The 26,108-nt window shown below is 42.1% G+C and overlaps 1 protein-coding gene across 9 annotated transcripts in view; it reads right to left on the bottom strand.

Moving 5' to 3' along the window:
• Positions 1–2,747: 2,747 nt before the first annotated feature.
• DOCK11 (dedicator of cytokinesis 11) overlaps positions 2,748–26,108 on the bottom strand; it is an 87,013-nt gene continuing 63,652 nt past the window's right edge. For 8 of the 9 annotated variants that reach the window (XM_074915547.1, XM_074915551.1, XM_074915549.1 and 5 more), the window contains 13 exons: positions 23,353–23,535; positions 22,560–22,673; positions 20,571–20,786; positions 20,434–20,491; positions 18,886–18,992; positions 17,792–17,914; positions 16,790–16,903; positions 14,875–15,021; positions 13,614–13,824; positions 13,082–13,272; positions 11,352–11,452; positions 9,730–9,868; positions 2,748–7,173 (listed from right to left, as the gene is read on the bottom strand). In XM_074915547.1, the coding sequence (XP_074771648.1) occupies positions 7,051–7,173; positions 9,730–9,868; positions 11,352–11,452; positions 13,082–13,272; positions 13,614–13,824; positions 14,875–15,021; positions 16,790–16,903; positions 17,792–17,914; positions 18,886–18,992; positions 20,434–20,491; positions 20,571–20,786; positions 22,560–22,673; positions 23,353–23,535 (1,827 nt within the window). In that variant the 3' untranslated portion in view covers positions 2,748–7,050. Of the gene's footprint in view, positions 7,174–7,267; positions 7,281–9,729; positions 9,869–11,351; positions 11,453–13,081; positions 13,273–13,613; positions 13,825–14,874; positions 15,022–16,789; positions 16,904–17,791; positions 17,915–18,885; positions 18,993–20,433; positions 20,492–20,570; positions 20,787–22,559; positions 22,674–23,352; positions 23,536–26,108 lie in introns of all 9 variants that reach the window. The other variant, XM_074915553.1, reaches the window with a different exon arrangement.

The raw sequence follows: 26,108 nt of genomic DNA, 5'->3' as shown, positions 1-26,108 counted from the left end.
TTCAGCGTGGCCATGAACTCGTGTTTTGGGAGTCAACAGTAATTTTCCTTTTACTACCAGATCTAAGCTCAGCTCTTAATTACTGAAACATGACCAAGACATTCATATTCTCTCACCAGGAAAGCAACGATGCCAGCACATCCCCGACTAGTTGTCTTGGTGTTAAAGCTAACTAGTTATTCAATCCCCCTGGCAGAATGCCTCTTCTCAAAGCCCCTCCTGCAAATTCAGGTCATTTCTATAGTTCTCATCTATACTAACAGTGCATATTGTTCTTTTTCTGGTCTACTACAGACCCTTCTTTCTACAAACTTCCCCAAACACCCTCCACTCGAGCTCCTCCCAAACATGACATGGTCACTTGCAATCTTGTTCTCACTTTCATGGGTGTGACGTGGCAAGTAATTTTCCCAAATTTTCACAGAAGTGGGAGTATCACGCAAGCGATGTTTTCATACATTAAAGGAAACAAAAACATTTGGGATAAGGCTTTTTCTTCTGTACTAGATTTTTGCTTGCTCCTAGCTGCCACCCAAATACAGGTATTCTAAAAATCGTAGAGATCCTGCAGAGAGGAATCTTTGGCAAAGGTTCAAGGCAAACCAAAATTCATTAGTGAGAATTACTTATTCCTAAGCCGACAGGACATTTCAGTATTTACTCAGCTCTTCAAGGAGTTTTGCAAGAGTTCATCTGCTTTTTAGACACTCATTTGAGAAAAAGGGAAGCAGATCTTTTTATGGTAGGGCGGGGAATATCCTGTGTTAATGGTGGTGTTTTTGACTTTTCTGTTTGTTTTTATGCTTCTGGGAAAACAAAAGGATTTAGCAAATTTCCTAGTTGCTGTTAGGAAGTGCTCAAAGACCTGCAATCATACTCAGACAAAAATTGTGGCTTAAAGTTCCAGGACAGGGAACGTGTAAGCTGTGTGACTGTGATCAGACTGTGTCACTATCTATAGCCAGCATGGACTATGCCTGCTAGTGATGACCTCTGGTAGAGTAAAGCTGATCCAAGATACAATGCCCTCTCTCTTGCTTTCAGTTTCCTTGCTAATGTTTTCTTTCCTTCCTTCTTTCTGTTTTGTCCACGCTTTCTCCTGGGAGAGCCAGTGCCAATCACACAGCCAATGGGTCGCACACTTTTGGCCGCCTGCCCATTGTCGGAGGCAACTGAAATGTTTTTCCCCGGCTCTCTCCCTCCTCCGCGAGCGCTCGACTTGTCATCACATTCCTGTCTCAGTGCAGGGCAATGAGAACTCCTGCCAAAGCCTTTGATCCCTGCCACCTACCCGAGACTTCCCATTTCTCAATCCCATTGAGTCCTGTCCTGCATCTTTCTGTTGCAAATCTCATGCTCGCTCATGTTCTTTTTTAGACAATACGCCTGCACTGCAGTGACTGGAACTCATATAGACACACCTGGGGTATCTTTAAAAGGATCTGTTAACCGAGTACTTGGCGTATGGCTTCATGCTTGGTGTAAACTGATTTACGATCATGCTGGTGATCTGCCCTTGGCCGCCCGTTCCTGCTGTTTCCACCCACACAACCAAAGCCAGTGACCGTGGGGTTGCGCAGCCAGTCTGCTGATGCATTAAAAAAACATTTTCCTGTACACGTTCCCTAACTCAGATTAACAAATGATGCTTGTGTGCGTGGTGTGGCTGCACAATTACTAGGGCCAACAAGAGGGAGCAGTAACTGCAGCATGTGGCTGTGGGGAATTGTCCCTTTTGGGAGCAGAAGAGTCCTCAGTTGCCCCACACCGATGGCAAGATTCCTCCTTTTTCATTTCTGATTTTGCAGTGGCTTCTGTCAATACTTTAGGTCTCAACTGACGTGATTATAGGCTCTTCAGAAGATGGCTGGTGTCAGGTCAAAAAAGGGGTCAGTTAGAGTGCAGCTGGATCTGAGGCACAAAAATCCAAATTCGTGAGCTGAAAAAACTCGGTCTGACTCACGGGGCCTCTCCCTTCGCGACCTCAGTGTTCTTTGGGGGACATCTACAGTTTTGTGATACGAGCGTTCAAAGCAGCCATGAACTCTGCAGCCTCTCCGAGCTGTTGCCCAAGCGTCACCGGAAATCAAAAATTACGTGGACTAAAAACGATGTGCTTTGTAGAGCACTTTTGAGTAGATGTGGAATCAGGCATGCTTGTGCAAAATTTGTATGCCTCACCAATAAATTGCTATTGCAAGTCCATGCATCAATTTTTACTGCTCTAAACAGCAAGGATTATTGAATTAATCTATTTATTTGGCAAGAGAGTAACTACTTTCCCCATCAAGGGAGGCAGGGCGTGAACCTGGTTCTACAGCTGTTTGTCCAGGGCTTGCAAGAGCCCCGTACAGGAAGCCTCAGCGTTAGAAGACAGTAATAGAAAAAGCAGTTTATCCTTTATCTGCTGGCGAGGTAAATAACGATAGTTACACGTGACTTCCATTACATCATGTAATAGCCAATACAACTGCCTGAGCCTGGCATATGTATTAGTACACTAGCCATTTAAGCTGAGTTAGTTTGAGAAGAGTGACAATAAATGCGTTTCCAAAGAGCAAAAGTTTCAGTTTGAAAATCAGAACTACAAAATAGAGCAAAAACCTGATCACAAACTTACTGAATATTATTTAGGAGAGTGATTTGCTGGGTCATTTCCTTACTAGTGATTCACACTTTATTTCTATTTATAAGTTTACATGCATTTCTGTATCTGTCTCAGGTTTCCCGATGAATCGTGTTTTGGGGATCCTCCGAACTGAATGTGTGGCATTTGTGCGCATTCAAGATTTCTGAATTGACATCTATTTGCTGCTGAATAATTTAGTGTTAACAATATCATTTGGTGTACTTCTGTATTTGAAGATTTATTACAGTAATCTTTAGAGGCAGCATATGCGATAGCTCATTGGACTAGGCTTTAGTCCCATACCCCTTTACACCAGTATTAGCTTCAGATCACTCATCCTGTTCTGTGAAGGGAGAAAAACCCTTAAGCAAAACATGTTTATTGCAACACTTATACTTCCTGGTTTTCTAGTCTTTTATTTTGACCTGGAATAAACTTTCTTTTACTGAAATGTAATTTTGCCCTGGCTTCTTGTCAAAATTATTGATTCTTTAAGAAAAAAACAAGAATAAAAAGAGCAATATAGGATGGCTGGTCTCAGAAAGCTCTGGAGCAGCATTGTGTATTACTTGGTGTCACGGGTACACTGGCTAACAACTGAGGCAAATGGGATGTACCGTTCTGTTGTCACGCACAGAAGGTTAAACAGGGCTTGTACAACACATGTATATACGGCATGCACGATAAAAGCACTTATGTAGTAGCAGGTGTTAAATTTACATGAAAAGAGAGTCAGTTACATCCAGAATAGCTGAAATATTATATCATAATTGGTTCACCATTGCTTGACACAAGCATATTATTTAAAGGTTAAGTACTACAGTCTGTGGTTGCAGAGTAATTAGCTGTACGCAGTATTCCTCAATCCAGTAGGAACCTCTGGTTTAATGAGAAGAACTTAGTTCAGTGAACATCAAACAAACACATGCTACTCTCCTTAAGTGGGTAAGCTGAGTAAGATGTGGTTTAATTAGTATGAGACGTTTGAGCCCATGACTTCCACTTGAGTTTTTCTCCAGTTCTTTTGGGCTGTGTTACATCAAACGGTAGGGTTATTGTGAAGTCCACGGGTCTCTGTCTCTACAGGAAGGGAAAACAAACACATTTTATCTACTTTGAGACAAAAGGTATTATGTTTATGTAAACTCTTATTCTATATCAAAATACCACGTGGCACATGTTCAAAAGGCTTCTAGGGCAAAATAAACATGTTATGCACTCCATAATTTTAATTTTTTTGGCCTATCTCATGAAAATTTCTGTTATCAGAAGAAATTTAGAACATTGAATAGTATGCAGAAATATATCAGCTGCAGTAAATTCTACATTCCAGACTTTTTTTCGGGGAAAAAATGTAACTCTGAAGTTATTTGTCTTAAGATACTACTTTCTAATCTCCCTGCAGAGAGAAAACCAGTGAGTCAAAGAAGAGAGTAAATGTTTACACTTTGCTTACTCTATCTGGGTGTATAAACCTCTAAAAGCATGTTCTTGTACATAAAGTGCTGGCAGGCCCTGTGTTGCTTTGTGTCCTTTCGCAAACAATCTGGATCTAACACATAGCATTATCCAAACCAGTCCTGATACTGAGAGTAGCCAAGTGCTCTTAATCCTCGCTGACAGATACTTTATCCTCTTTCTTCTCCTTTTATGCAAAATTACCAATGCGTCCCTTCTGAAAACTTGATGTTTTATAGAGCAGTTTTGCAGCAAAAGTAATTAGAGGTGTACATATAAAATATGTATGTGTAGCTATATTGATATATTAGAAAGAGTGCATACCAGGTTGTACTGATTTTTACAGACCAAAAAACTTCTGCCATTCCTTAGGCAATATAAGAAAAACAAGTGTTAATGAACAATAACCATTTATATTCTTAAAAAAAATGTTGCAAATAGGAAGTACCCAATGTGAGTACCAGCTACATAAAACAGGTACATAGATAATACAATCCCCAGATATATCTGTGAATTAAACTGTTTCAGCTAGAAATAAGAAAAAATCTGGAAGACTTCTTTGAACTGGGACAGTTATGTAGGAAAAGGAGAGGAAGAGAAAATGTGAGTGCCTTCTTGGCACCATTGTCCAGATACAGCTGTAAAACATCTAATGACCACTCCCTATCATTTCTAGATTGGTGAAAATGTGAAGAAAAAGCAAGCTCGTTTTGTTACCAGTCTTTTTATAACCCATCTAAAAAGGACAAATTTTAATCTGTCATTTTTCTGTTAAAATCCAGTCAAATTATTTACCTCCAGGACAGAAGGCAAATCCTTAGGGCATGACCATTTTTGTTACTCATCAAAACAGCATATAAGCATGCATTCTGAACTGTACTGGCTGTATATATTCTGACTGGACTGGTATTAAATAAGTTTTTTGGCTGGATTACACAGACAGCTTTCCAGTATATTAAACTGAAATGACAACTCCAATACCAACAATAAACTGAGAAGTTCTGAAATGAATCTCGTTGGACCATTAAAGACATCCAAAGATATCAGTAGGAATTTCACTGGAATTCCAGTAAAAATAAGGAATAGCAATTGAAAATTCAGCCAACGATGTTGTTTCAGGACATTAAAGACTTCAAAAACCATGAATAAAAATTTCACTGCAATTCCAGGAAAATGATTAGGTTAGCCGCAGTATTTAAAAGAGCTATAGTGCAAGAGTTTTTGGATGTCCACATCTCATTCCTGCTGATTGTAGTCAAGATATGCCTCTAGTAGTGATGTTTAAAGTTTAACTAGCTTAAGAATAATTATGTAATGTGTCCACTATTAGCTTCCTCACTTCTTAGCAAAGTAATTTGGAAAACTCTCACTATCTGCCTTTAAATATTATTTGTTGAAAGATGAAAATCAGTAAGGTAGTAACCATACTTAAACACGCCAGTCTCTCTTCCTCTTTCTGTTAAGCTAAATTTAGAGCCTGCCTGGCATAAAAGCACATACAAGCAGAAATGTGGTCTGTTTGTTACATAGGCACATCTGTATTTTGCTTGCAACAGCTAATTGGTGAATTTACGGATCACAACATTATTTTCTCAGAATACAATTAATTTTAGGTATTTAGAATCATGCATAATAAACATTTTGAAATGTCATCCAGTTACTATTTGAAGATAATTTTTGTTACAGAAATTAGAAGCTTAACATTTTATAAACACTATAGCAAAGGTAAATACTCAGCTGGAGTCCTTTTATTATGACATTTTGTTATATATCCTTAAACCCCCCCACCCTTCCCATATGAACTACTGGAACCATATTTACAATTGATGGGATTTTGAAAAATGTGGATGTTAAAAATGTTGCTGGATAAAAGAATTACTGATCTGTTTTCTTCTTCCTACATCTGAAAGTCTCTTATTAAAAAGAGACAGAGTTAATGTATTAAAGGTTTTGGGAGGCAAAGAAGGAATAAAAGAATTCTGGAAAATACATTTTCTCCAACCATTGGTCAGACAAAAATAATGGGCTTTTAGAAAACAGGTTTAACAGGGGGGAACATGCATGTCATACGATGTTAAAAAACCCTCCCTATTTTGTATGAGTTGTTTTGATGTGCTGCATCTCACATACTACTAGGATTTTTCTGAAAGGTGTTAAAGCACTTTATAATTCCTGACTCTATTTAAGGTGTCCTCAGAGTTTATATTTGTGTGATACCATGAGTGGTAAATAAAAAAACTCGTTATCAAATGACAGATCTCCTAGGCTGTCCTCAGTGAGTACAATCCATCCTCCTGCAGTCGTGAAAGGTTAGCCAAAACTGAAATCAGCTATAGTAAGCTCAGCTTTCATGGAGGTTACTTTAGAATTATCTGCTCAGAGGATGTATGAAAACTATAATTTCTGGCTTAGGTTTTAGTTATTCCAGACTAGGGCAAGTTTACTCTCATTGTTGAGTGCAACAAGAGCATCTGGAACCCACATCACATTTTCTAAGAGGAAGGTCGCTTACTAGGGACTACAATTTCTCCTTCATGTTCCCTATCCAACAAAGCTTTTAGCAGCAAATATGATGTAATGCTAATTTCGATATACTCTATGCTCCTTCTATTTACAAAGTAGTTTTACATTTTATTATATTCCATTGTACAACTTTACACAGTACTGTTATTGTTTCAATTCATAGTTCAGCAATTCAATACATATTTAGATCACTGCCTTTCCATGTCCTGTTATACATTTAGCTTTAAAAAAAAAAAAAAAAAGGTAGAAAACAAGCACAGTGGTGCAATGTCCAGGCACTTTCAACGTTGCTCAGCAAAATAAGCAAGCACCCTGTTTGAAAGCATGGCAACTTTGGGGTGGGGGGAAAAACGAATCTTTGCTCATCGTGGATTTTTTTAAACATCCTTTGTACAGTTCCAAGTATTCCTGAGAAGCTCTGTAAAATGTGACTGATATGTTTATATTTCAGCAGTGGGTCTGAGTGAACAGTAACTTCCATCACCAGACGTTCCGCTGATCACACAGAAGACGTGTAGGGAGTCGTGCATCCATGGCGAATGCATTGTATCTTCGTGGTAGATCTAGACAAAGCAAAATAATCACAAATTCAGTTAAAAGTTTCAGTTCATTATTATAATCAAGCTCTTTAAAAAGGTATGAAAAAAGATATCCAACCTTGTCTTCAAAGCTGTTTCACAAAGGCAGCGTAACAAAGAAATGAGAAAGAAGAGTAATTTAGCAAATTCTGTAGCATTCATATATACACTGTTCTGTGTATTACTGGATCTTTTTTAGTTACAACTATCCAGTATAGGAAAAAAACAATTCACTGCATAGCAATTTTTTATTCTATCTTAGCAGTAACAAAATTCTAATAGTCTTTTTGGTAAGCACAGGGAGTACCTGCAGCTAAATACAGCAAATACTACATTCATGCCATGTGGCAAGATTTTGTACTTTATAACCTGAAGGATGGTCTTACAGCACAGGATCTAACTGACCTGCTGGTGGAGCTGCTCTAGAGCTGACTGTGTATTTGTTTTTCACCCTGTGGTTTGCCAGTCAACAAGTTATTTACATTAGTGAAACTGAGATAACTGGCCATCATAAACAGTTTTTGGACATCCGATTTTCTGCCACTCTCTGATGTTTCCCATACCTGTTCAGCTGCAGTTTATCAATTTTTGTGTGTTTACATTTCTGTAACTTAGAAGATCTGTGGACAGGTCACAGGCTGACCCAGTGAGTTACCCATCTGTCCTGCCACCTCAAACTAAGTGCACTGCCTGTGTTGTTTTGGGGCACTGACAATATTTAGAAAAACATATGTTATTTGCAGTGAGAACCCTAAATTAATGTAATATACTTTTTATGTTTAACTGAGTAATTTTGCAGAAGAGGAAACATGTTCCATGAAGTTTCATTTGTTAGATACTTAGGTCATTTGATGGCAATACAAAGTTCAAGTCAGCAGTTATCTACATGATGTTGTACAACCATAAAGAACAGTACTTGTAAACATGATTTTTTAAGCTGCCTTTTGATCTAGTACAAGAAGAAAGTGAAAAGTATATCGTTCCCAGTGAGCCCTTCGCTTTGACATTTCAGTTGCTCTAATATTTTGCCCATTAACCAAAGACAACACATCAGTGGATTTGTAAATCTATCAAGATAATAGGGAGTGTGCTTTAACAATGCTTCTTTGTTCCAAGATAATCTTAACTGTTGTACTATGACGGTGCAGAACCAAGTGATTTGGTTTTAATTTGACTACTGCAGAATTCAGAAACCACAAAAGTTCCAGCAGCTGCATGCAAATTAAATGTCTTGGAAAGGTTTACTTGCAAACAACTTAGAGTAAGCAGGTGACAACTCCTATGAACAAACATCTCTGAGCAAAATTCAGCAGTGGAGTACACATGGTAGGTAATGTACATGAAAAAAATGAGTGTGCTGAACGTGTAAAATTAGTAGTTTGCACACTAAGAAAATGGTGGCCATGAGCAGAACAGCAGGGAAATCTAACAAAAGCAAGGGGGTGTAGCAGTCACTTATTCTTAAATGGATCTTCCCTTATACTTCTACAACAAAATTCAGCCCCATCATGAGACTGATTCCCTGAAATGATATTGTACCCTTCCGTAACAAGACTCTCTTTGATTCCCATAGCATTATTTTACTGTAAATAAACCTAACTTACAAATAGCAGCCTGGTACAGTTGTATTATTTTTCCACTTGCACATTTTGCACTATTTGAACAACTGCTCAACTTGCCTATATATTTTTAGTGACTTAAAATGTTGCATTTTTAATTAATAGTCATGGGCTTAGTCGTGCTTAGTAACTGGGAGATTCTGAAAATATTTTTTCTAAATTTCAAGTATTACAAACCACAATGCAGTCTATACCATTCATTTTCTGTGCTTGATACTATAAATCTATAATGAGCTTTCTTTTGTCATAATGAAGGCAAAATTAGATAGCAGAGGTATGGAGATTACTTCCAAATCCAGTTTTCATATAATTTCACAGTGTGATACTAGACAGAAGTGCAACTGTTCTTTGAATCTCTCACCTCTCTGATGCTACTATTCAAATGTGTTTTCCTAGAAAGATCCAAGAAAACATTAAAATATAGGTCAGATAAATTAGCACAAGCATTTTAACAGTGCATATAGATAGCATGTTGGCATTAGACCAAAATTAAAACCAAACATCCTTTAATGAAAAACAATAATTAAGAAAAAGGAACTTAAGCTGGATATAACTGAGGAAACGGAAATTTTGCCAGAGAATCACAGGATTTTTATGATGTAGAAAACGTGAGGCAAAACATGGCACAGGATTTCTGGTGACCATGGCAGCCGGGAAACTACCGGTACGTGTCAGAGAAGACTCCACCCTGGAGCACACTGTATACCAACACCAGCCTGAGACTTTCAATCAACAGAAACTGATTTTACGAATCCACCAAGTGTGTCATTTACTTTCCATGTTCAGTTACTCCCTTTTATATATTTAGCTAAATAACATGAAGAGTGATCAAGTTCTCAATTAGTTTTCAGTCAGTTTTCCACATTAGCAAGTTTTCAAGCACAAAGAACCACCTCGGTGGCTCCTGACATGCAGTACATGCCTGTTCGTGGATGATGTCAGAAAGCTCTTTCACCATATCCCGAAAGTTTGATTTTAGCCCCTCATGGTACTCCACTTGATCTTCCTTTATGAGTCGCTCATTGAGCTCCAGAGCAATTCCACAGGCTTGTATAAACTTCCTGGCGAGGAAAGGAATGAACTTTGGCCATTACAACAGTCTAGTATTCCACCAAAGCAAACAACCAAACAGACAGGCAAATCTCATTTTTTCCCCCCTTTTCTCCAATGTTTGGGACAAGTCACATCCTAGCAGCATCCCTGGCACAGCGGATCAGGGAATGGGGAGGGACTGCAACACAGGTATTGGGCGTTCTGCTGGAGCTCCTTTGAGCCTGGATCCTCAGTAGATGGGATGGGTGCACCTGCAGGGCAACACAGCGGTCTCACACCTTCGCCCCAAGCTGTAGGACCACACGCAGCTGGCAGATCCCAGACAAAGCCCAACCAGCTGCACAGGGGGTCACAAAACAGAGGGAGGCCACGGTCAGGCACAGAGGAGAAATCAATCATATTGGGCTTGACAGATTTGGATGTATGTGAGGTAGCACGTGTGCTTGAGAGGTCAAGTTGCTAACAGCAGACACACCCTCCAGACAGAAATTTAGATCACTGGCAGCTCTAATATTGTTTTCATGGTTATTGTTACTCATTTTCTTTGCTTCATGTCACAAACAAATTTCTCATTTTTTATAGACTACAATGAAAAAACATGCACGACTGGGATTTTCTGGGATCTTTTTAATTAAATAGAGATTTTGTTTGTTCTGTCTGCACTGCAGGGCTGGAAAGTAAGACTGCCTTCCCTCTGTTCTGCACCCGTGTGTGCCAGGTTTGCAGAGGTTGTTCCCTTATTCGTTCCATGGTTTGCTTGGTTACTCAATACACTGAGGAAAATAGGATTGACCCACATGCTGCCTCCTCCATAGAGCGACCAATAAGCAAAATGGGAGTCACCAGCACCCAGTAGTGAATGCAGGAGCTGGTGGGCAACTGGTTGCTCCTGAGAGGTACAGAAGATAGTGTGGCAAAGGCTCCTCATCCTGAGATGAAGCAGGAGCTGCCTGATTATATCATGGGGGACACCTTCAAGCGGGAGGTAAAACCTATGCTAAGGGACAGAAATTAGAAAAACACCTGTGCAAGTCACATAGTTTCAAAAATTAGCAACAGAAACAAGAACAATGGTCTTCCATAAACTGGGAAGGAATTTGCTTTACAATATTTCAGGTTTATCCCTTTGGAAAGATTGGGAAACAATACATAAAATGAAAGATCCCTGAACACAAGACTGTCAGACCTCTGGTTTTCAAACATACTTTCTTCACATGATAATCTCAAATACCCACACAAACCACTGAAGCAGATGTTCAAGCAAATCCCCCCATGGAGATCACAGCCCTGTGCTTGAGAACTCTTGAAGTATATAGTTACAGTGGGTTTTTTTCATATGTCTGAGCACCCACAACCCCATGAGACCTGGACCTTTATAAGGCACATCTAAGGACGCAGCATCTGCTGATTTTGGAGACAGACAATGATATAAGCAAAGCAGATACCATGTTCCAGCCAGCTGGCTCATTTTTATTACAGGAGAAATCCTACCTGAACATTTCTTTTAACTCGTTCACCTTCTTAGTAGGATATTTGCTGGACTGGCTGTCACTTAGGAAAGCTCTGGCGTAGGCCAAGGGACCAGCATTAACCTAGAACCAAAGTAAGAAACCATTTATGCTAGAACTTCTGTTGAGTTGCTAAAGGCAGTTGTGAAGGAAATAACAATATTTTTAACACCCTCAACATTATCATATTATTTGAATGCCACCAACTCTGCATTACTAATGTCACTCGAGGCACCTGAAGTTTCAAAAGTTGAGTCTTAGTTTCTCTGTCAATATTTTTTTAAGACCAAAAGATAAACAGACATGAAAAGAGAAATGTGATCTGTTTCCTCGTACTTTCCTCTTATTTGCATTTGGAAAAGCAAATTCCTCAGCTTGAGAAGACAGGCTCACAAATAGGTTATTTGTGCCTGATATTTAGAGTACAGTCTTCAAGTTAAGTATATTTCAGCATTCCCCCACAGCCAGCTAATGTCCAATTCCATGGACCTGACACTGTAAGCACCACTGGACAAAATGCTTATTATCATGAGCCACCACCGCCAGTATGTGGCAAGGCAAGCTGTGCTGGCAGGTCGATGGCTGCAGTGCTGCAGATGAGGTAGCTAATGGATGGCTGAGCCCAAAGAGTTGTGGTGAATGGAGTTAAATCCAGTTGGCAGCCCGTCACGAGTGGTGTCCCCCAGGGCTCGGTGTTGGGGCCACTCCTGTTTAACTTCTTTATTGATGATCTAGATGAGGGGATCAAGTGCACCCTGGGTTAGCAGATGACACCCAGTTGGGTGGGAGTGTTGATCTGCTCGAGGGCAGGGAGGCTCTGCAGAGAGACCTGGACGGGCTAAGGCCAACTGGAGGAGTTTCAATAAGGGCAAATGCTGGGGGCTGCCCTTGGGCCACAACAACCCCCAGCAGTGCTACAGGCTTGGGGAGGAGTGGCTGGAGAGCTGCCAGTCAGAGAGGGACCTGGGGGGGTTGATTGACAGCCGGCTGAACAGGAGCCAGCAGTGTGCCCAGGTGGCCAAGAAGGCCAATGGCATCCTGGCTTGTATCAGGACTAGTGTGGCCAGCAGGGACAGGGAAGTGATCTTGCCCCTGTACTTGGCGCTGGTGAGGCCGCACCTCCATTACTGTGTTCAGTTTTGGGCCCCTCACCCCAAAAAGGCCATTGAATGACTCGAGCGTGTCCAGAGAAGGGCAACGGAGCTGGTGCAGGGTCTGGAGCACAGGTCTGATGGGGAGCGGCTGAGGGAACTGGGGGGGTTTAGTCTGGAGAAGAGGAGGATGAGAGGAGACCTCCTGGCCCTCTGCAACTACCTGAAAGAAGGTTGCAGAGAACTGGGGATGAGTCTCTTTAACCAAGTAACAAGTGACAGGACAAGAGGGAATGGCCTCAAGTTGCACCAGGGAAGGTTCAGACTGGATATTAGGAAGCATTTCTTTCCAGAACGGGTTGTTGGGCGTTGGAATGGGCTGCCCAGGGAGGTGGTGGAGGGTGTTTAAGAGTCAGGCTGACATAGTGCTGAGGGATATGGTGTAGTTGGGAACTGTCAGTGTGAGGTTAATGGTTGGATTAGATGATCTTCAAGGTCTTTTCCAACCTTGACGAATCTGTGTTTCTGTGGTTTCTGGAAAGTAAATGTGCTATGCTGTGAAAAGATGACTTCCTCTGAGACGTGTATATAAATGTAATTCTGAATGGACATCAAGGCTTACCTGCACAGACACACAGCCTTGCAATTTGAGTTGCAGCTGGATCATGTCAACATCACCAGCAGAGCAGAGTTTTTGCAGCTCTGCTGTCTTGTCTTTTATTTCATCAGTAGCGACATCAATTGGTTTTAAATTAACTTGATGTTCATAATTGACTGGAATTCTCTTCTTTACATATGGAAAGGAGTTCAAAGCTAGCAGAAACAGCAAAGGAAGTTCACAGATTGAAAAATCATGCAGCAAATAGGAGCACTCTTCATAGAACATACACAAGCAGAGTATGTCTTGCCCTCAGAGTTTTAGTCAGTGTGTGTGAAAACCCAAACAAGGCTATAATTTACCCACATGATTTATTAATTTGTAAAAATTTGCACACAGAAATATAGTAAATTCCCCCTACCAACCAGAATACTGCATCACAATTCTGATTAAGTAGCTGAGAGAATTTTTGACTCTTTTGGGATATTTTCATGAGCTAAAATAGTCTAAAAATAGTTGCTGATACATAGTGTCATGTTCAGATGGTTGTACTTACTAGTTAGAATGGTCCTTTTTTTACACTGTTCTTCCACACTGCCATGCTTTTTTCCAGATAAAGTGTAAGGAGTTTCAAATACAAATCTACTGATGTTATGATTTCTTTCAAATTCCGTCTTTCTTTCAGAGATTTCTTTGTCTTCAAAATAGGGCTTCACATAAGTCACTTGAATATGGGCATACTTAGGATCAAGGTCTTTAATGTTGACCTGTGAAATAAAAGGGTTATTAACCTTTCATTCTTCCAGTGAGTAACTTAACATATAATTCGTTAATTTATCTACTGGGATCTGATTTAAACTGATTCCCTGCTGACCCAGCCCCATTGCATGCAGGTGAATGATGCACCAAACACTCCCTTTGATCTCAGCTGTGATGTCTAGACCATCCTCTGGTGGACGCAGAAGACGAGGTGTGCAACAACAGATGTGTCATCTGGTGCCAGAAAAGCTGCATCTGGAACAGGTAGCCACACCACCTTATCCATCAATGCAGCACATGCCTGAGATACTTAGTCCTTCTAATACGACCATATTGCCTCCAGGCCATGAGCTAGTGCTCATACAGTACTGTGCTGTGGCACTGTATATCTGCAGGCTTGCACAAAACTAGCTTTGGAATCACCAGCATTGTCTTTGGTAACCCAGTCATATCCATCATTGCAATCTAAGGGTGTGAACAACCCTTGCAGGGAGCATAAATTATTCCATAGGAAAAGGAAGGAGCCATGGCTGCAAAGCCACAGAAGATTTTGTTTTAGACTTGCAGTGTTGAAGCAACAGCAAGTAACTCTGCTTCCAATCATGTGCTCCTCCGTGCTGGCTCCCAATGCCTCCCCAACAGCAGGGCTCAGAGAGATATGGATTGCCATTTCCCATTCATAATTCCCAATTCATTTATTTCTACCTGGGAGCCAGACCAGCACCAAAACTCGTCAAGCTGTGCAATGTGTCCACACAGGAGCATAAGGATGTGAGGGGCAATTGGAAGCAAGGTGCTTGTAAGAGGGTGGAAGAGAGTACTTGCTCCTCCCTTCCTACTGGCAGAAGGAAGGGGTGCTTGGTCACCTCCCACCTTCAACTCCACAGAGCGAAGCTCATTGTTCTGTGCTCCATTTGCACAGTGCTTAGAGCAGTGCAGCTCCAAGCCCTGACCAGTATTAGAATACAACTGGTATTTTTGTCATGCTCATCAGTCACTCTCTAGAATGTGGCTCTGATGTTCACTGCTAATAGCTTGTTCATGCTGTTTAATTCTACCTTGTTAGAATCCTGGATAATCTTTACAGTCTCCGACCCAAATTTTTCTCCATAAAGTTTAAGAAGTCTGAAGGAGATCTCCGAGAGGCCTGTCAGCTTGGGTTCCTTATAGATGTATTCCTTCCCATCTTCTTCTTCAAAGAATGTCTAGCATCAATCACAAACAAGTAGTGAGGAATAGCTGGGGTTTTTTTGCTTGGTTTAGATTTGTTACTTTGAAAGCAAGTTTCTAACATTTCAGAAAGTCAGGAAAGTTTAGAAGGCTATGGCTTGCCTAAAGTCTCATTGAACTTGGCCTGTTTAATAGGTTCCTTCAAAAATTGTGTAAAATATAACAAAATTCCTCAACCAACACAAACATGTCATTGCTGAACACAAAGGCTTGAGTATGACCAGTGAGAAATCTAAACAAAATGGAAGATGGCTTTAGCCAGCAGTTGACTTCTTGGAAAGTTGGAAAGAGGCAAGCAGGAGAAAAAACACAAAAACAAAGCATAGAGAAGGAGCAGAAAGATACCTAAGTTGAGGAAGCCCTGATAGCAGAGACACACATGCAGTCTGAAAAGAAGGATTTTGTGTAGGCTGAATGGGACTTCAAGCAATAAATAAATTAATTTCCTCTGCTTTGACTCCTCCTGTATTTGGGGAAGTAGAACTCGGTGTATTTGCTGTCAATAGAGACAAACCTGCATTAAAGTTGTGTCTGCATCACCAGCCCTCCCTGTTATGGAAACAGCATGGACACTTCATGCTTTGGCGAGCTGTTCCAGTCAGAGGTTGTGACAGAGTGATGAAACTGTCTCTGTGTAGCTGGCATATAAACCCAGCAAAGATTTAAGTACAAAACTGGATCAAGTATTGTTTGTCAGGATGATACGTTACATGGCTTAATTTTAGGGCCTGATCCAGTTATTTCTACAATTTCTAGAAAACTGAGCTAGAAGTTGTTTCCTTTTATCTATTGCTAACCTTACTTAATTTTTTACACATCCAAAGTTGAAGATGAGGACAAAAATAAAATATATGTTTGCTGCAGCAAAAGTTAATGCTCTGATATGCTGTGCGTATGATGGCAGTGGCGTTCAAAGGTACAAACCCAAGAGGGTGTCAGGGGTGTTCACCATCTCTATAAGAAGGAATAAGGAAAGGCAGGGCTAATATAATTTACATAGCATTTTCTAAAGAGGGGTCCTGCATCTCCCCCGTGGTTATGGGTCCACAAGCAGAAGCAGATCGTTCAGAGACACAGGGAGATGAGGGGTAACACACTTTATTAGATTAACTTCTATAGCTGGAAAACAAAAAATTAAACCACTACTGCTTTCAGGCTCAGAAGACTTCATCAGATATGATAAAATCATGCTCCTCCTTGGGACTCTTGAGCCCAAGATCTTGTCCATTTTTCCAGCTACCTCAGCTAACAACAATTACTATTTATCTCTACACATATGTAACCAACACTGATACATATTTTGCCTCCCATAACCTTTTACTCTACTCATATCTTAGAAGGGAGCAGCAATTGTCTGTAGAAGAAAAAATCTGTTACTGTTTATATACTATGGTTATATACTGTTACTAGTTATATACACTATATATACACTATCCACATTAAATTTGTGGATAATTACAAAAAACACCCCGTGTCTTCTGAACCCACTGAGCCATTTCCTAACTGCTGAGTTGTTTTATGAAAAGCCCACCAGCAGAATCGTAAACTTTATAATAAATCAGCTGCTCCTGCAGAGAGGCACAAACTCTCACCTCAAGGGTGCAATACCAAAATGCTCATGTAGATGCTCCAGTGGCTGCACCAGAGGAACTAGCAGGCTTTTCAGCTTCAGGTCTGAAGCAGCAGCTTTAGGGGCCAAGATGCTTGGTGAGGGGTAGCTGGCAAGCCAGTGTATATACTTACTTGTCCATAAAAGGCCACTCTGAAAAAGGTTCCAAGAAGCCTCTTCCTTGTGTGCATTACTTCCAATATCTTAGCATACGCTCCGTGAAGTGTTCTGTACAGCTGAGTAAGTTTCTGGAAATCAAATCTTGACATCATTAAAGCTGAACTTTGCAAGCAGGAAATTGTAGCTAATGCTGAAAGCTACTCAGATATCTGAACACAATACTTTTGAGAATTCAAACTTGAATTTCTAAAGAGGTTGAACTCCTGAAGTTTTCTTTGAAAAACCTCAGTCTTAAGCACATGCTTAGCTTTAGGTCTGAAAGGTACCGCAGACTGCAGTAACGTCACCATCCTTAGAGAGAAGGCTGAAGCCTGTTGTCTCAGCACGTTCCCTGACTGAGGGTAGGGCAGCTTGCAGTATTTTACCCAGAAATTCTTTTTTGATTAAAAACAGCTTTATGATGAAAAAATAGATCAAGCGTTCCTCTAGCTTCAGTTATACAGCTGGACGCTGTGCTGATGTGGAGGGGGTCACAGAAGAGGGAGGGAAAGAGGAGCGCTATGCAGCAGCTGAGCAACAACCTCACCGAAACACGGGTCGCAGCAGGTCTTGGGAAGGTGCAAGGCGAGGGCTGGTAACAGCTTCCTTCCTTCCTCTTCACACTGAATTACCTGCTGATCTAGTCCTTTCTTTGAACAGTTCTCTGTTTTTAACCTTTAAAACGCTCATCTCATGAAGAATCTGGCTTTGATGAGCATATGGGATGATGACAGCTTTATTTTAGGGGAAGGAAGGTGGGGACTGTTCACTAAATATGAGTCCTCTGTGTCTTTAGCTTTAATAATTAACCCCCAGACCACTGTTTTCACTAATTTGTTAATGAAGAGCAATGAAGCACAGTGCTTTACTGACACCAGTTCATAAACTCGTAACTTCAAAAATAAAAAAGCCTCCTGCTTTTTCCTTAGTGATCTAGAAAATTACCTGATACATGCAAACTAGTTCCAAATACTTACCTCAAATTCACGCCGCTTTTCATAAATAGGAATGATCAGTTTGGAAACTTCAGAAATTGTTTCATAACGCTCTGCTTTCCACAGGCCATCTACACACTGCTCTAGCAGCTCCACCAGGACTTCCTACCAGAGCAACCAAGTGGGTGTTGTTAATAACAGTCAAAGTTAGAAGAGAAAACCATTTTAACTTCAGGTACTGTAACAGGTCCCAGTATAAGTAGCCACAGTTATGTAAGTTTAAACCCTGTGTGCTCCTGGCTTTTCCAAAGGTATTCTAAATTTTGGAATTAAAAAAAAAAAAAAAAAAGAAAAAAGGACAAGCTATTTTTTAAAAGTTCATTCATTCTTAGTAAATCATTAGTGCAATAGCCAGCAAGTGTGTCTTGGTTATTTAGCTACCTCCCCAGGAGAATGCCAAAACTCTGGGAGAGTAGTATGGAGATGACAGCACTGGAAGTCAGAGGTATATGTCTAAGAAACACGTCCAAGGAACACGTGTGCAATAGCAGTGGGACGTGATGCTAACGATCCTCAAGCCTCGTCTTGATGAATGGGCAACTGGGCAGCTGGGCTGCAGGGCCACCTCACTCAGCCACATGGCCCACCCAACACAGTTGTACAAGGATGGTACAGAAGTAATTGTGAGACCTCATGACTCATGGGAGGATCTACCCACTTCCCCAGTGCCCTGCTGTGGTTTCTGGATTGTTCTGCTAATGTGGTGTCCTGCAGCACAGCCCTAACTCAAGCGGAACCTGAGCTGACCTCTCACTCGGTAGAGCTTGACTTGCATTCTGTCCCTCTTCAGAAATACCATGCTGTGCTGAGCTGTGCTGGCAGAAATAGCATTTGCATAACATGGCAGGCAAAGACTGTGGTGTAGCTTTTTCAGTCTCAGTGTTAAGAAAGCCCTTCAAAGGAACCAAGAACTTAGACCAGTTTTACCTATCTAAACTGTACACAGAAAAATCCTTCAGTGCAGATTTCTCTTGGGGAATTTCTGTGGAACAGTGTTCCTTACAGACACCAGTGCACAATGATAATTTGCTAGAGCTCATATGAACAAAGTCTAAAACTATACTACAGGACCACACCTCACTGTAATGTACGTCCATCATCCCACCATCTTCTTTCATTGCACCTTCTTCATCAATGTTGGGAGTGATTTTCCTGAAGGCAGTGCATCCACTGGGGAAGAGTTCTGTAGCAGACAAAAGCAAATGGATTAGCTGTATAACATATCTCAAATGTGTCATGCTTTAATGGCCAGGGAAGCAGTGTAGCTGATAGCGAAGTCCTACAAGTAGCAGGGGACCCAACTCTCATTTTTGCTACTAATTTGCTATATGAGACTGAACACATTAGAACCTCCCCAGCCATTTGCCATGGGAGTCATTCCTAGTACCTAACACCAAGTACAACAGATTTCCCAGTGTGCTATCTGGAAGTCATCGTTGACCAACCTAACCAGCTGCAAGCAACTTCAAGTGAAGAGAGAAGGACAAGGGTATATCTTTGCACAGAAGGTGCAAGAAGAAAGCTATTGCTGGATTGGAGAGCTGGGGGGTAACTGCACAGGACTGTACACCCCTAGTTCTGCTAGCACAGTTATGTACCCCAAAACTTTGAGTAGTTCAGTCTTTACTGAACCCTTTCCAGCCTAAGTATATGTAAAGAGATAATTCAATGTATTCACTTGATATTCCTTTGGATTTGTTCCTCTTCTTTTTTAGAAGTTCTCCTTTACCACCAGTTGTGGTAAGCAGCCTCCAGGGCACAAATAAAAAATTGTCAGCTTTCAATACTCTCCCCTGTGCAGCCATGCGAAATGTGTATATGTATCAGAAAAACAAGTCCTGATTTTTCCCACTTAGCCAACACAAAGTACAGAATTTGGAGGGACTCCAAGCCCCCTGAGTAAGGCACTTAAGACTTTTCCAGCCAAGGCAGTGCATGCAATCAGCTTTTATGCAGCCTTAACTTACTGAAATGTAAGTATCCATTTCATCAATTATTCCCTCGTATGGAAATGAGAAAAATGGGTCAATATATCAAATGTGAGACAGTTATTTAAAAGAAGACCTGCAAAGTGGTATTACTTGAGAACACACAAGCCTGTCCTTCCTTCCTGTTTTGCACTGAACCACAACACGCTCTTTTTTTCTGATTGTTCCTTACATATTTGTATAGTTAGGCTATTGTCTCATTTTTGGACTAAATTTTGACTGCTTTTTTCTATAGATTTCTGCACTGCCTATAGTGATATTTCTGAGGAACATACTGACAGCCAGTTTTAAATATGGGCTTCCCCTATAAGAACATTTCCTAATGTAAAATACAACTGAACATTTAAACCAAGACATGATGTGTCAGTTCTTATTTCACTCAGCAACACAACACGACTGTCTAAGCAGACCTGGCCAGCCTAGTAAATGCCTGTGTACAAACAACTGGATTCCTTTCATAAAAATACTAATATTCTTATAACTTTATCCACTGCATTATTTTTTTTCTTTTTTTGTTTGTTTCTAAAATAAACATTTACCAAAACAAGAGAAACTTGTCTTTAAAAAGATTCTGATCCCCACCAAAACCCATCACTGCATCGTCTTCCTCGTGCCTCCCAAACAGCACACACTTACTTTTCCTGTGCAGAAACTCTGCAACAAGGGCTGCTACATGAACATAACACATGGCTGCCTGCAAAGTACAAAGGGAAAATTAAAATGTCATCTGCACACGTCTTGTTGTGCACCATGTTTTGAAGTACATGTATTACCTCTGAAAAGTCTCCGTTTTTCACATGTATCTTTGCCATACTGTCCAGCCACGTTTTCCGGAGCTCTGGGGTACTTGCATAAGATTTGGCTAAACTGTACTGTAGATCTATCAACATTTCTGGATCCTTTTCATGTTCTTTCATTTGAGCGGTAGCCATAAGCACTGTACGGATTCTCTTTGTCAAATCTTTGACTTCAGAAGGAAAGGCAGTTGCCTGACACAAAACAAATCTAGTTAGAAGCAAATACAGAACTAAAAGGTGTTCCAGGCTTTGCCAAAGAAAGACCGTCATTACCCTTTCAGCCAACACTCCACTTACTGCCAATCTGAAAACACTGAGAACACACGAGATAAGACTAACTAGCTTTTACTCACTGAACCCACACTGCATACAGTGTACAGTATTTCATATGCAATTAGAGGGATTTCTATCTGGGTGTGCATGGGGCCAATTTCTCCTGGTCACATGCAGGATGCGAGGTTGGCTGTTCCTGCTCTACAGTGAGGCAGGTACTTCAGCTTCAGCTTCAGATACTTCAGGTACTTCCTAAGGTGCTGCTGGTGAGAGCAGGACAGAACTGCTCTGTGCACATGGATGTCCCAGAATGGGAATGTAAACCATGCCTGAAGTATTTTTCATGTCATTCAGCATCCGGCTTGTTAGTCTCTGATGTGGTCACTCTTCAATTCCTAAAGCACCAAAGGCATTTGTAGAGCTTCCCACCACAGGAATGTAATATATAGAGAAACACACAGGCTCCAGTTTGATCTCCTGCTCCGAGCAGGGCCATCACCGAATTAGAGCAAGGCTTGTCTGGCCAAGTTTTATAATCTCCATGGACAGAAATCCCACCTCCTTTCTGGGCCCTGCCCCAGGGCTGCACCATGTCCTTGGGAAATAATTTTTTCTTTAAATAAAGTTGGAATTTCCCTTGTAGTAACTTGTGTCCATTGCTTCTTGTCCTGCCACTCCACACTGCTGAGAAGAGCCTGACCTCCTTGTCTCTATAACCTCCCTTTCGGTAGTGGAAAGCAGCAGTTAGGTTCACCCTCAGCTTTCTCTCCTCCATAATGAGCCTGTCTCAAGTTCCCTCTCCCTGGGTTCCTGCTCCCTAGCTATCTCTGTGGCTGTGCATGGCATCCTCTTCAATGTATTGAAATCTCTTTTGTACTCTTGCACTTATATAAATACATAAACTGGATATAATGATGGTCTCGTCATGTGAAATATAAGCAGCAAAGTATGGCTCAGTGAAACCTTTATAAGCACCTGTGTACAGAAGAGAACTGGGTTTTTTTCCAGGTGTATCCCAACTATAACTTTGTTATAACACAATTCAACACTTAAGTGAAGTTCCCATTCCAACTTTAGGTCACAGGATAATCACAGAACTGTAAAAACGTTTCTCGTTTTCCTCTATCCTACCTTGGCAGCTACACTGTGTGTAATGGAGCAAGCTGCAGTGATGATATATTGTTCAATGGGTTGGGCAAAAGCTTTTAAATCTAGCACAAAGACAGACAACTATTTTCCAAAGAAATACAACCATTAATCTCCATGAAACAATGCTTTCTTGATATTACTGACACTTAATTAAAATTAATTCCTGATAATTACTACCTTCAGGCAACAAGTAGCAGACCATCCCTTGTCATTTCTCTCTCTCAGAGCTGGAAGTTCTTGGAAAGCTCTTTGGACAGCCTAGCAAGCAGCACACTTTGCAAAGCATAACCTGAATTGCAGAGTTCCCTCCTCTTGGTGCGAGGCCTCACGGATGGAGCACGGTCTGCCTGTGCAGCTGGCCCTATGTTAAGTGTCATTAAGTTGGCATAATGCTTGTTTACTGAGCAAATACAGCCCACTATGAGCTTATAAATCATAATTCCAATCATTAGCTTTACTCTTAAACACAATTTCCTCAAGTGTGTCCCAAGTGTTGCATTAACAGCTGATAGTACATGATGTGATTTAATGTCTCCAGCTTACCTTCATAGGCCTGTCACTGTTTGCAAAGTTGTTAATGATGAGCAAGGAGTCCTGAAATCTTGTCCCACCACTGAGTGCCACATCTGCTATTAACTGGCTCACTGCAATTATTATCTGTTGGGACAGGGTAGGGGCTTTATTTAAATGAACCCTAATGGAGTTTTACCGTCACAGTTATATATAAAACACTCAAAGGAAAACACCATGTCTTTCCCACAATGTAAGCAATGGTTGTTGTTGTGGCTTTGCTGTCACATCTCCCAAGGACAAACACTCCCCAGAGGACCAAACTACTTTGCTGAATAGCGAGTTCACAGAATCAACAACATAACAATCATAATACAAATCCCTGTTTATACATGTTACCTTCTGAGATTCATTACAATCCAGATGGTATTCATCTGCCCCACTAGGTATCTAAATTTGCTTACAAAAAAAAAAAAAAAAGCTGAAAAAGCAGCTCTAGGAAAATCCCTTCTCCTTCCTTAAAGGCAGCTTTTCTTGCTGTCCTTTTCACCCCATCCCAGCCAGCTTCTTGGGCAGAGATGTGTCTTGCATCTGTAATTCCAAAACCTCAGCAGCTTGGAGTACTTGATGGCAGTGTATTTTAGCCAAAGGACCCTAGGCCAATCACTGGAAACAGGAATTAGGCACAAGCCTGGAAATCAAGAGGGTTTTTGTTAATATAACAACAGTAAGACCCTCTGCAGATAGGAGGTGACACAGTTTTATTGATATATCTGTCCATTATATCTGCGGCATCTTGCTCGCTAGCTTTTTCCCAGTCACTGACCTGAAGATGTGTTCTCAGAAACGTTCTCCTTTTGGTGAACTCAAAGTTATTTCTCATCAGGAGATACAGAAGAGCTGAGGCTTCGTTCCTTGTAGAAGACACCTTGGAAGTGCAACACTTCAGGATCTCGTAGCAGAGGGCAGCACACATGTTCACCCTTCCCTTGAAAAATGCTGAGGGAAACTTCACAAGAGGCATGCAAATATTAGAAAATACACCACTAAATTACACCCATGGGGCTTAGACAGGCAGGGGCACGGGGCAACACACTGGGCTCCAGCCTGGACAGCCTCAGTAAAACTTCTGCCAGAGTTCTGAGCCTGAAAGTATTTGTGTGAATGAATTTGGGGCCTATTTGTAACCATGTTTCCTAGAGCAATGTGAACTTTACTGTCACACTTTTTGGGGACGTGCTCGTCTAACCCCTCTCCTAACAACTTCTGGGTTCATTGGAAAATTCTCATCCAATTGGACAGACATAATTTTTATGTTCTTACAAAAGCCATAAACACCAGCAGCAGGACAGAGAGGAAAGGTCCCATGGACATTCCCACCAAAGGCTGTCATCTGGGACATCAGAAAATCGGCTGGAGCCTACCCAGAAGTCTGACTTTACTGGGAAATGTGACCTGCAATGCTTGCACAGCCTCTTCTACAAGTCCCTGCCAAAACACTCTAAAATCATGCTTGCCCACAGGAATGCAAACAAGAGTCTTGCTTGTCCCAGAGAGCCTAAAATACACAGTGACCTGCCCTGGCCCCCACAGGGGAGCCAGCCCCAGGGAGCAGCACGATCAAGCCAAACTGCAGTGTGAGGTACCTCGGTTAGCAACAGGGCTCAGAGATTTGCATCAGGGTGAAGAAAAGCAGAAGGGGAAGACCAGCACCCTGTACTGCCATAGCATATCTATCACCTTACCAAACACCTACTTCCAATCATGCCTGCAGGGGCAAAACCAGCCGTGCCTGAAAAGCAGACAGCCACAGCTGCCTCCATGCAGGGCTCACCGGAGCAGGGGCGCCAGTGCCCGTCCGTCTGGCCACGGTCACGAGAGATGGCTGGGGGGAAGTGGGCACCACACTTGGCTTCCTTCCACCCTGGCCGCAGTGGGCTGGGTGCAGGGAAGCAGAACAAGGAAGGGTTTTGTGCTGGCATGCAGCCGCCTCCGCAGCCACCGCAGGGACCTGGCTGGAGCGGGGCGATGCCTACACCTCCCCGACGGAGCGGAGGATGTTCGGGCATCGCACAACAGCACTCTGCTCCCTCTGCTGCAGCTGGGGGACAGCCCCAGAGAATTTCCTGGTACAAAGAGGCAACAGAGACAACCATGGTTTTTATCTGTTTAGAGGAAAGACGTGCTCAGTTCATTCAAGACCCAATGGTCCTCTTGGGCCATGAGCCACTTCTAACTGCCTCATGTAAGATGATGGTAAATACTGTCAGAATGTTCACGCACAACCGCCAAGTCAGAGTCTGGACCTGTTACTATAGCTTTCTACTCCTTGCATTAAGTATATATAAGTCAGAAAAGCTTGTAGGTATTGCTGTGGCCACCACCATGGCGTGCTGGTGAAAGGGCCTCAAAGCAGGAAGCTGTGGCTAGCAAGAGCAGACCATTGGGATTACACTGAGTGACACAGGTTACAAGGCAAACTGGAGACACTGAGCAAACATTTGGCATTCACTGCCTCTGGCCAAAAATATAAAAAAAAAAAAAAAGGGAGAAAGAAAAGAAGCAAACATCATAGTAACACAGGGTCAAGAGGATCATGTGTGCACATGGGAATGGAGATATTAAGTAATTGCTACCTATTGCAATGCAATTATTCTCCCATAGCAAGATGGGGTCACACTCAGAACTGGGTTTAGCCCAGAGCTGGCCACAGTGATGTGCAATTGGGCATGCACAGGCAGCAGACAGGCACCCAAGAACATATGGCAGGCATGTGCTCTCAGCAAGGACCACTGCTTGTCTGCAGGGGCTTTTCAGACATTTCCAACCCAATGCTAGGGAGAAAAACTTTGCCTAGGAATCTGCTGCAGAAGAAGTCCAAGACACCTCCCTGTGTGCTCCCCTCCACACTGCCCTGTCTCTGGAGGAAAATCCGTGCCCTGTTCATAGGGAACCGCATCCCTGCGCAGCTCCTTCTGGAGACCAAGCCCAAGCAGATGCAATCACTCCTGGTGCCAGGTTTGGGGCAGCAGACCCAAGGGTGTATGTCTGCTAGAGGTCTGGCTGGGTGCTGCCTGTGGCTCTCCAGCTGGCAGGAGAACACGAGCTGTGAACAGCTGCAAAACAGCATGTGTGATGGTGACTCTGCGTGTCCTGGAGGAGCACATTTCTGATCCAGCTCTAGAAGGGCCATAGCAGGAGTCAACACAGCAAGCAGCTCCAAGAGAGGCCTCAGCACAAAAGGGACATGAGGGCAGGGCAGCCACAGCGGCAGGCAAGACATGCCAAGTGCCCTTCACAACTGCATGGGAGGCTGTAACGATGCTGCATCCTGAGAGCACTAATGGAGGGAGATCACAGCTCGCCATGGTCAGGGGGAATTGCTAACAGACAGGGAAAAGTTTCCCAAATTGGCTGTTGCAGGAAGGGAGCAAGGCTCTGCTGCTCTAATCCTTCAGGGCCTGGGATCTGTGATGCCTCTAATGTGCCCTGCTAGTGTCAATGCACCGAGGGAGAGGCAGGCAAGGAGCAGGCAGCTACATGGGGTTTCCATCACTCTCACATCCACGTGTCTGAGCTGCT

The sequence above is a fragment of the Athene noctua genome, chromosome 11 (assembly GCF_965140245.1).
Source record: "Athene noctua chromosome 11, bAthNoc1.hap1.1, whole genome shotgun sequence".
Classification (NCBI taxonomy): Eukaryota; Metazoa; Chordata; class Aves; order Strigiformes; family Strigidae; genus Athene; species Athene noctua.
Note: the sequence above shows the minus strand (reverse complement) of the source record. Positions and strands in the feature narration are given on the sequence as shown.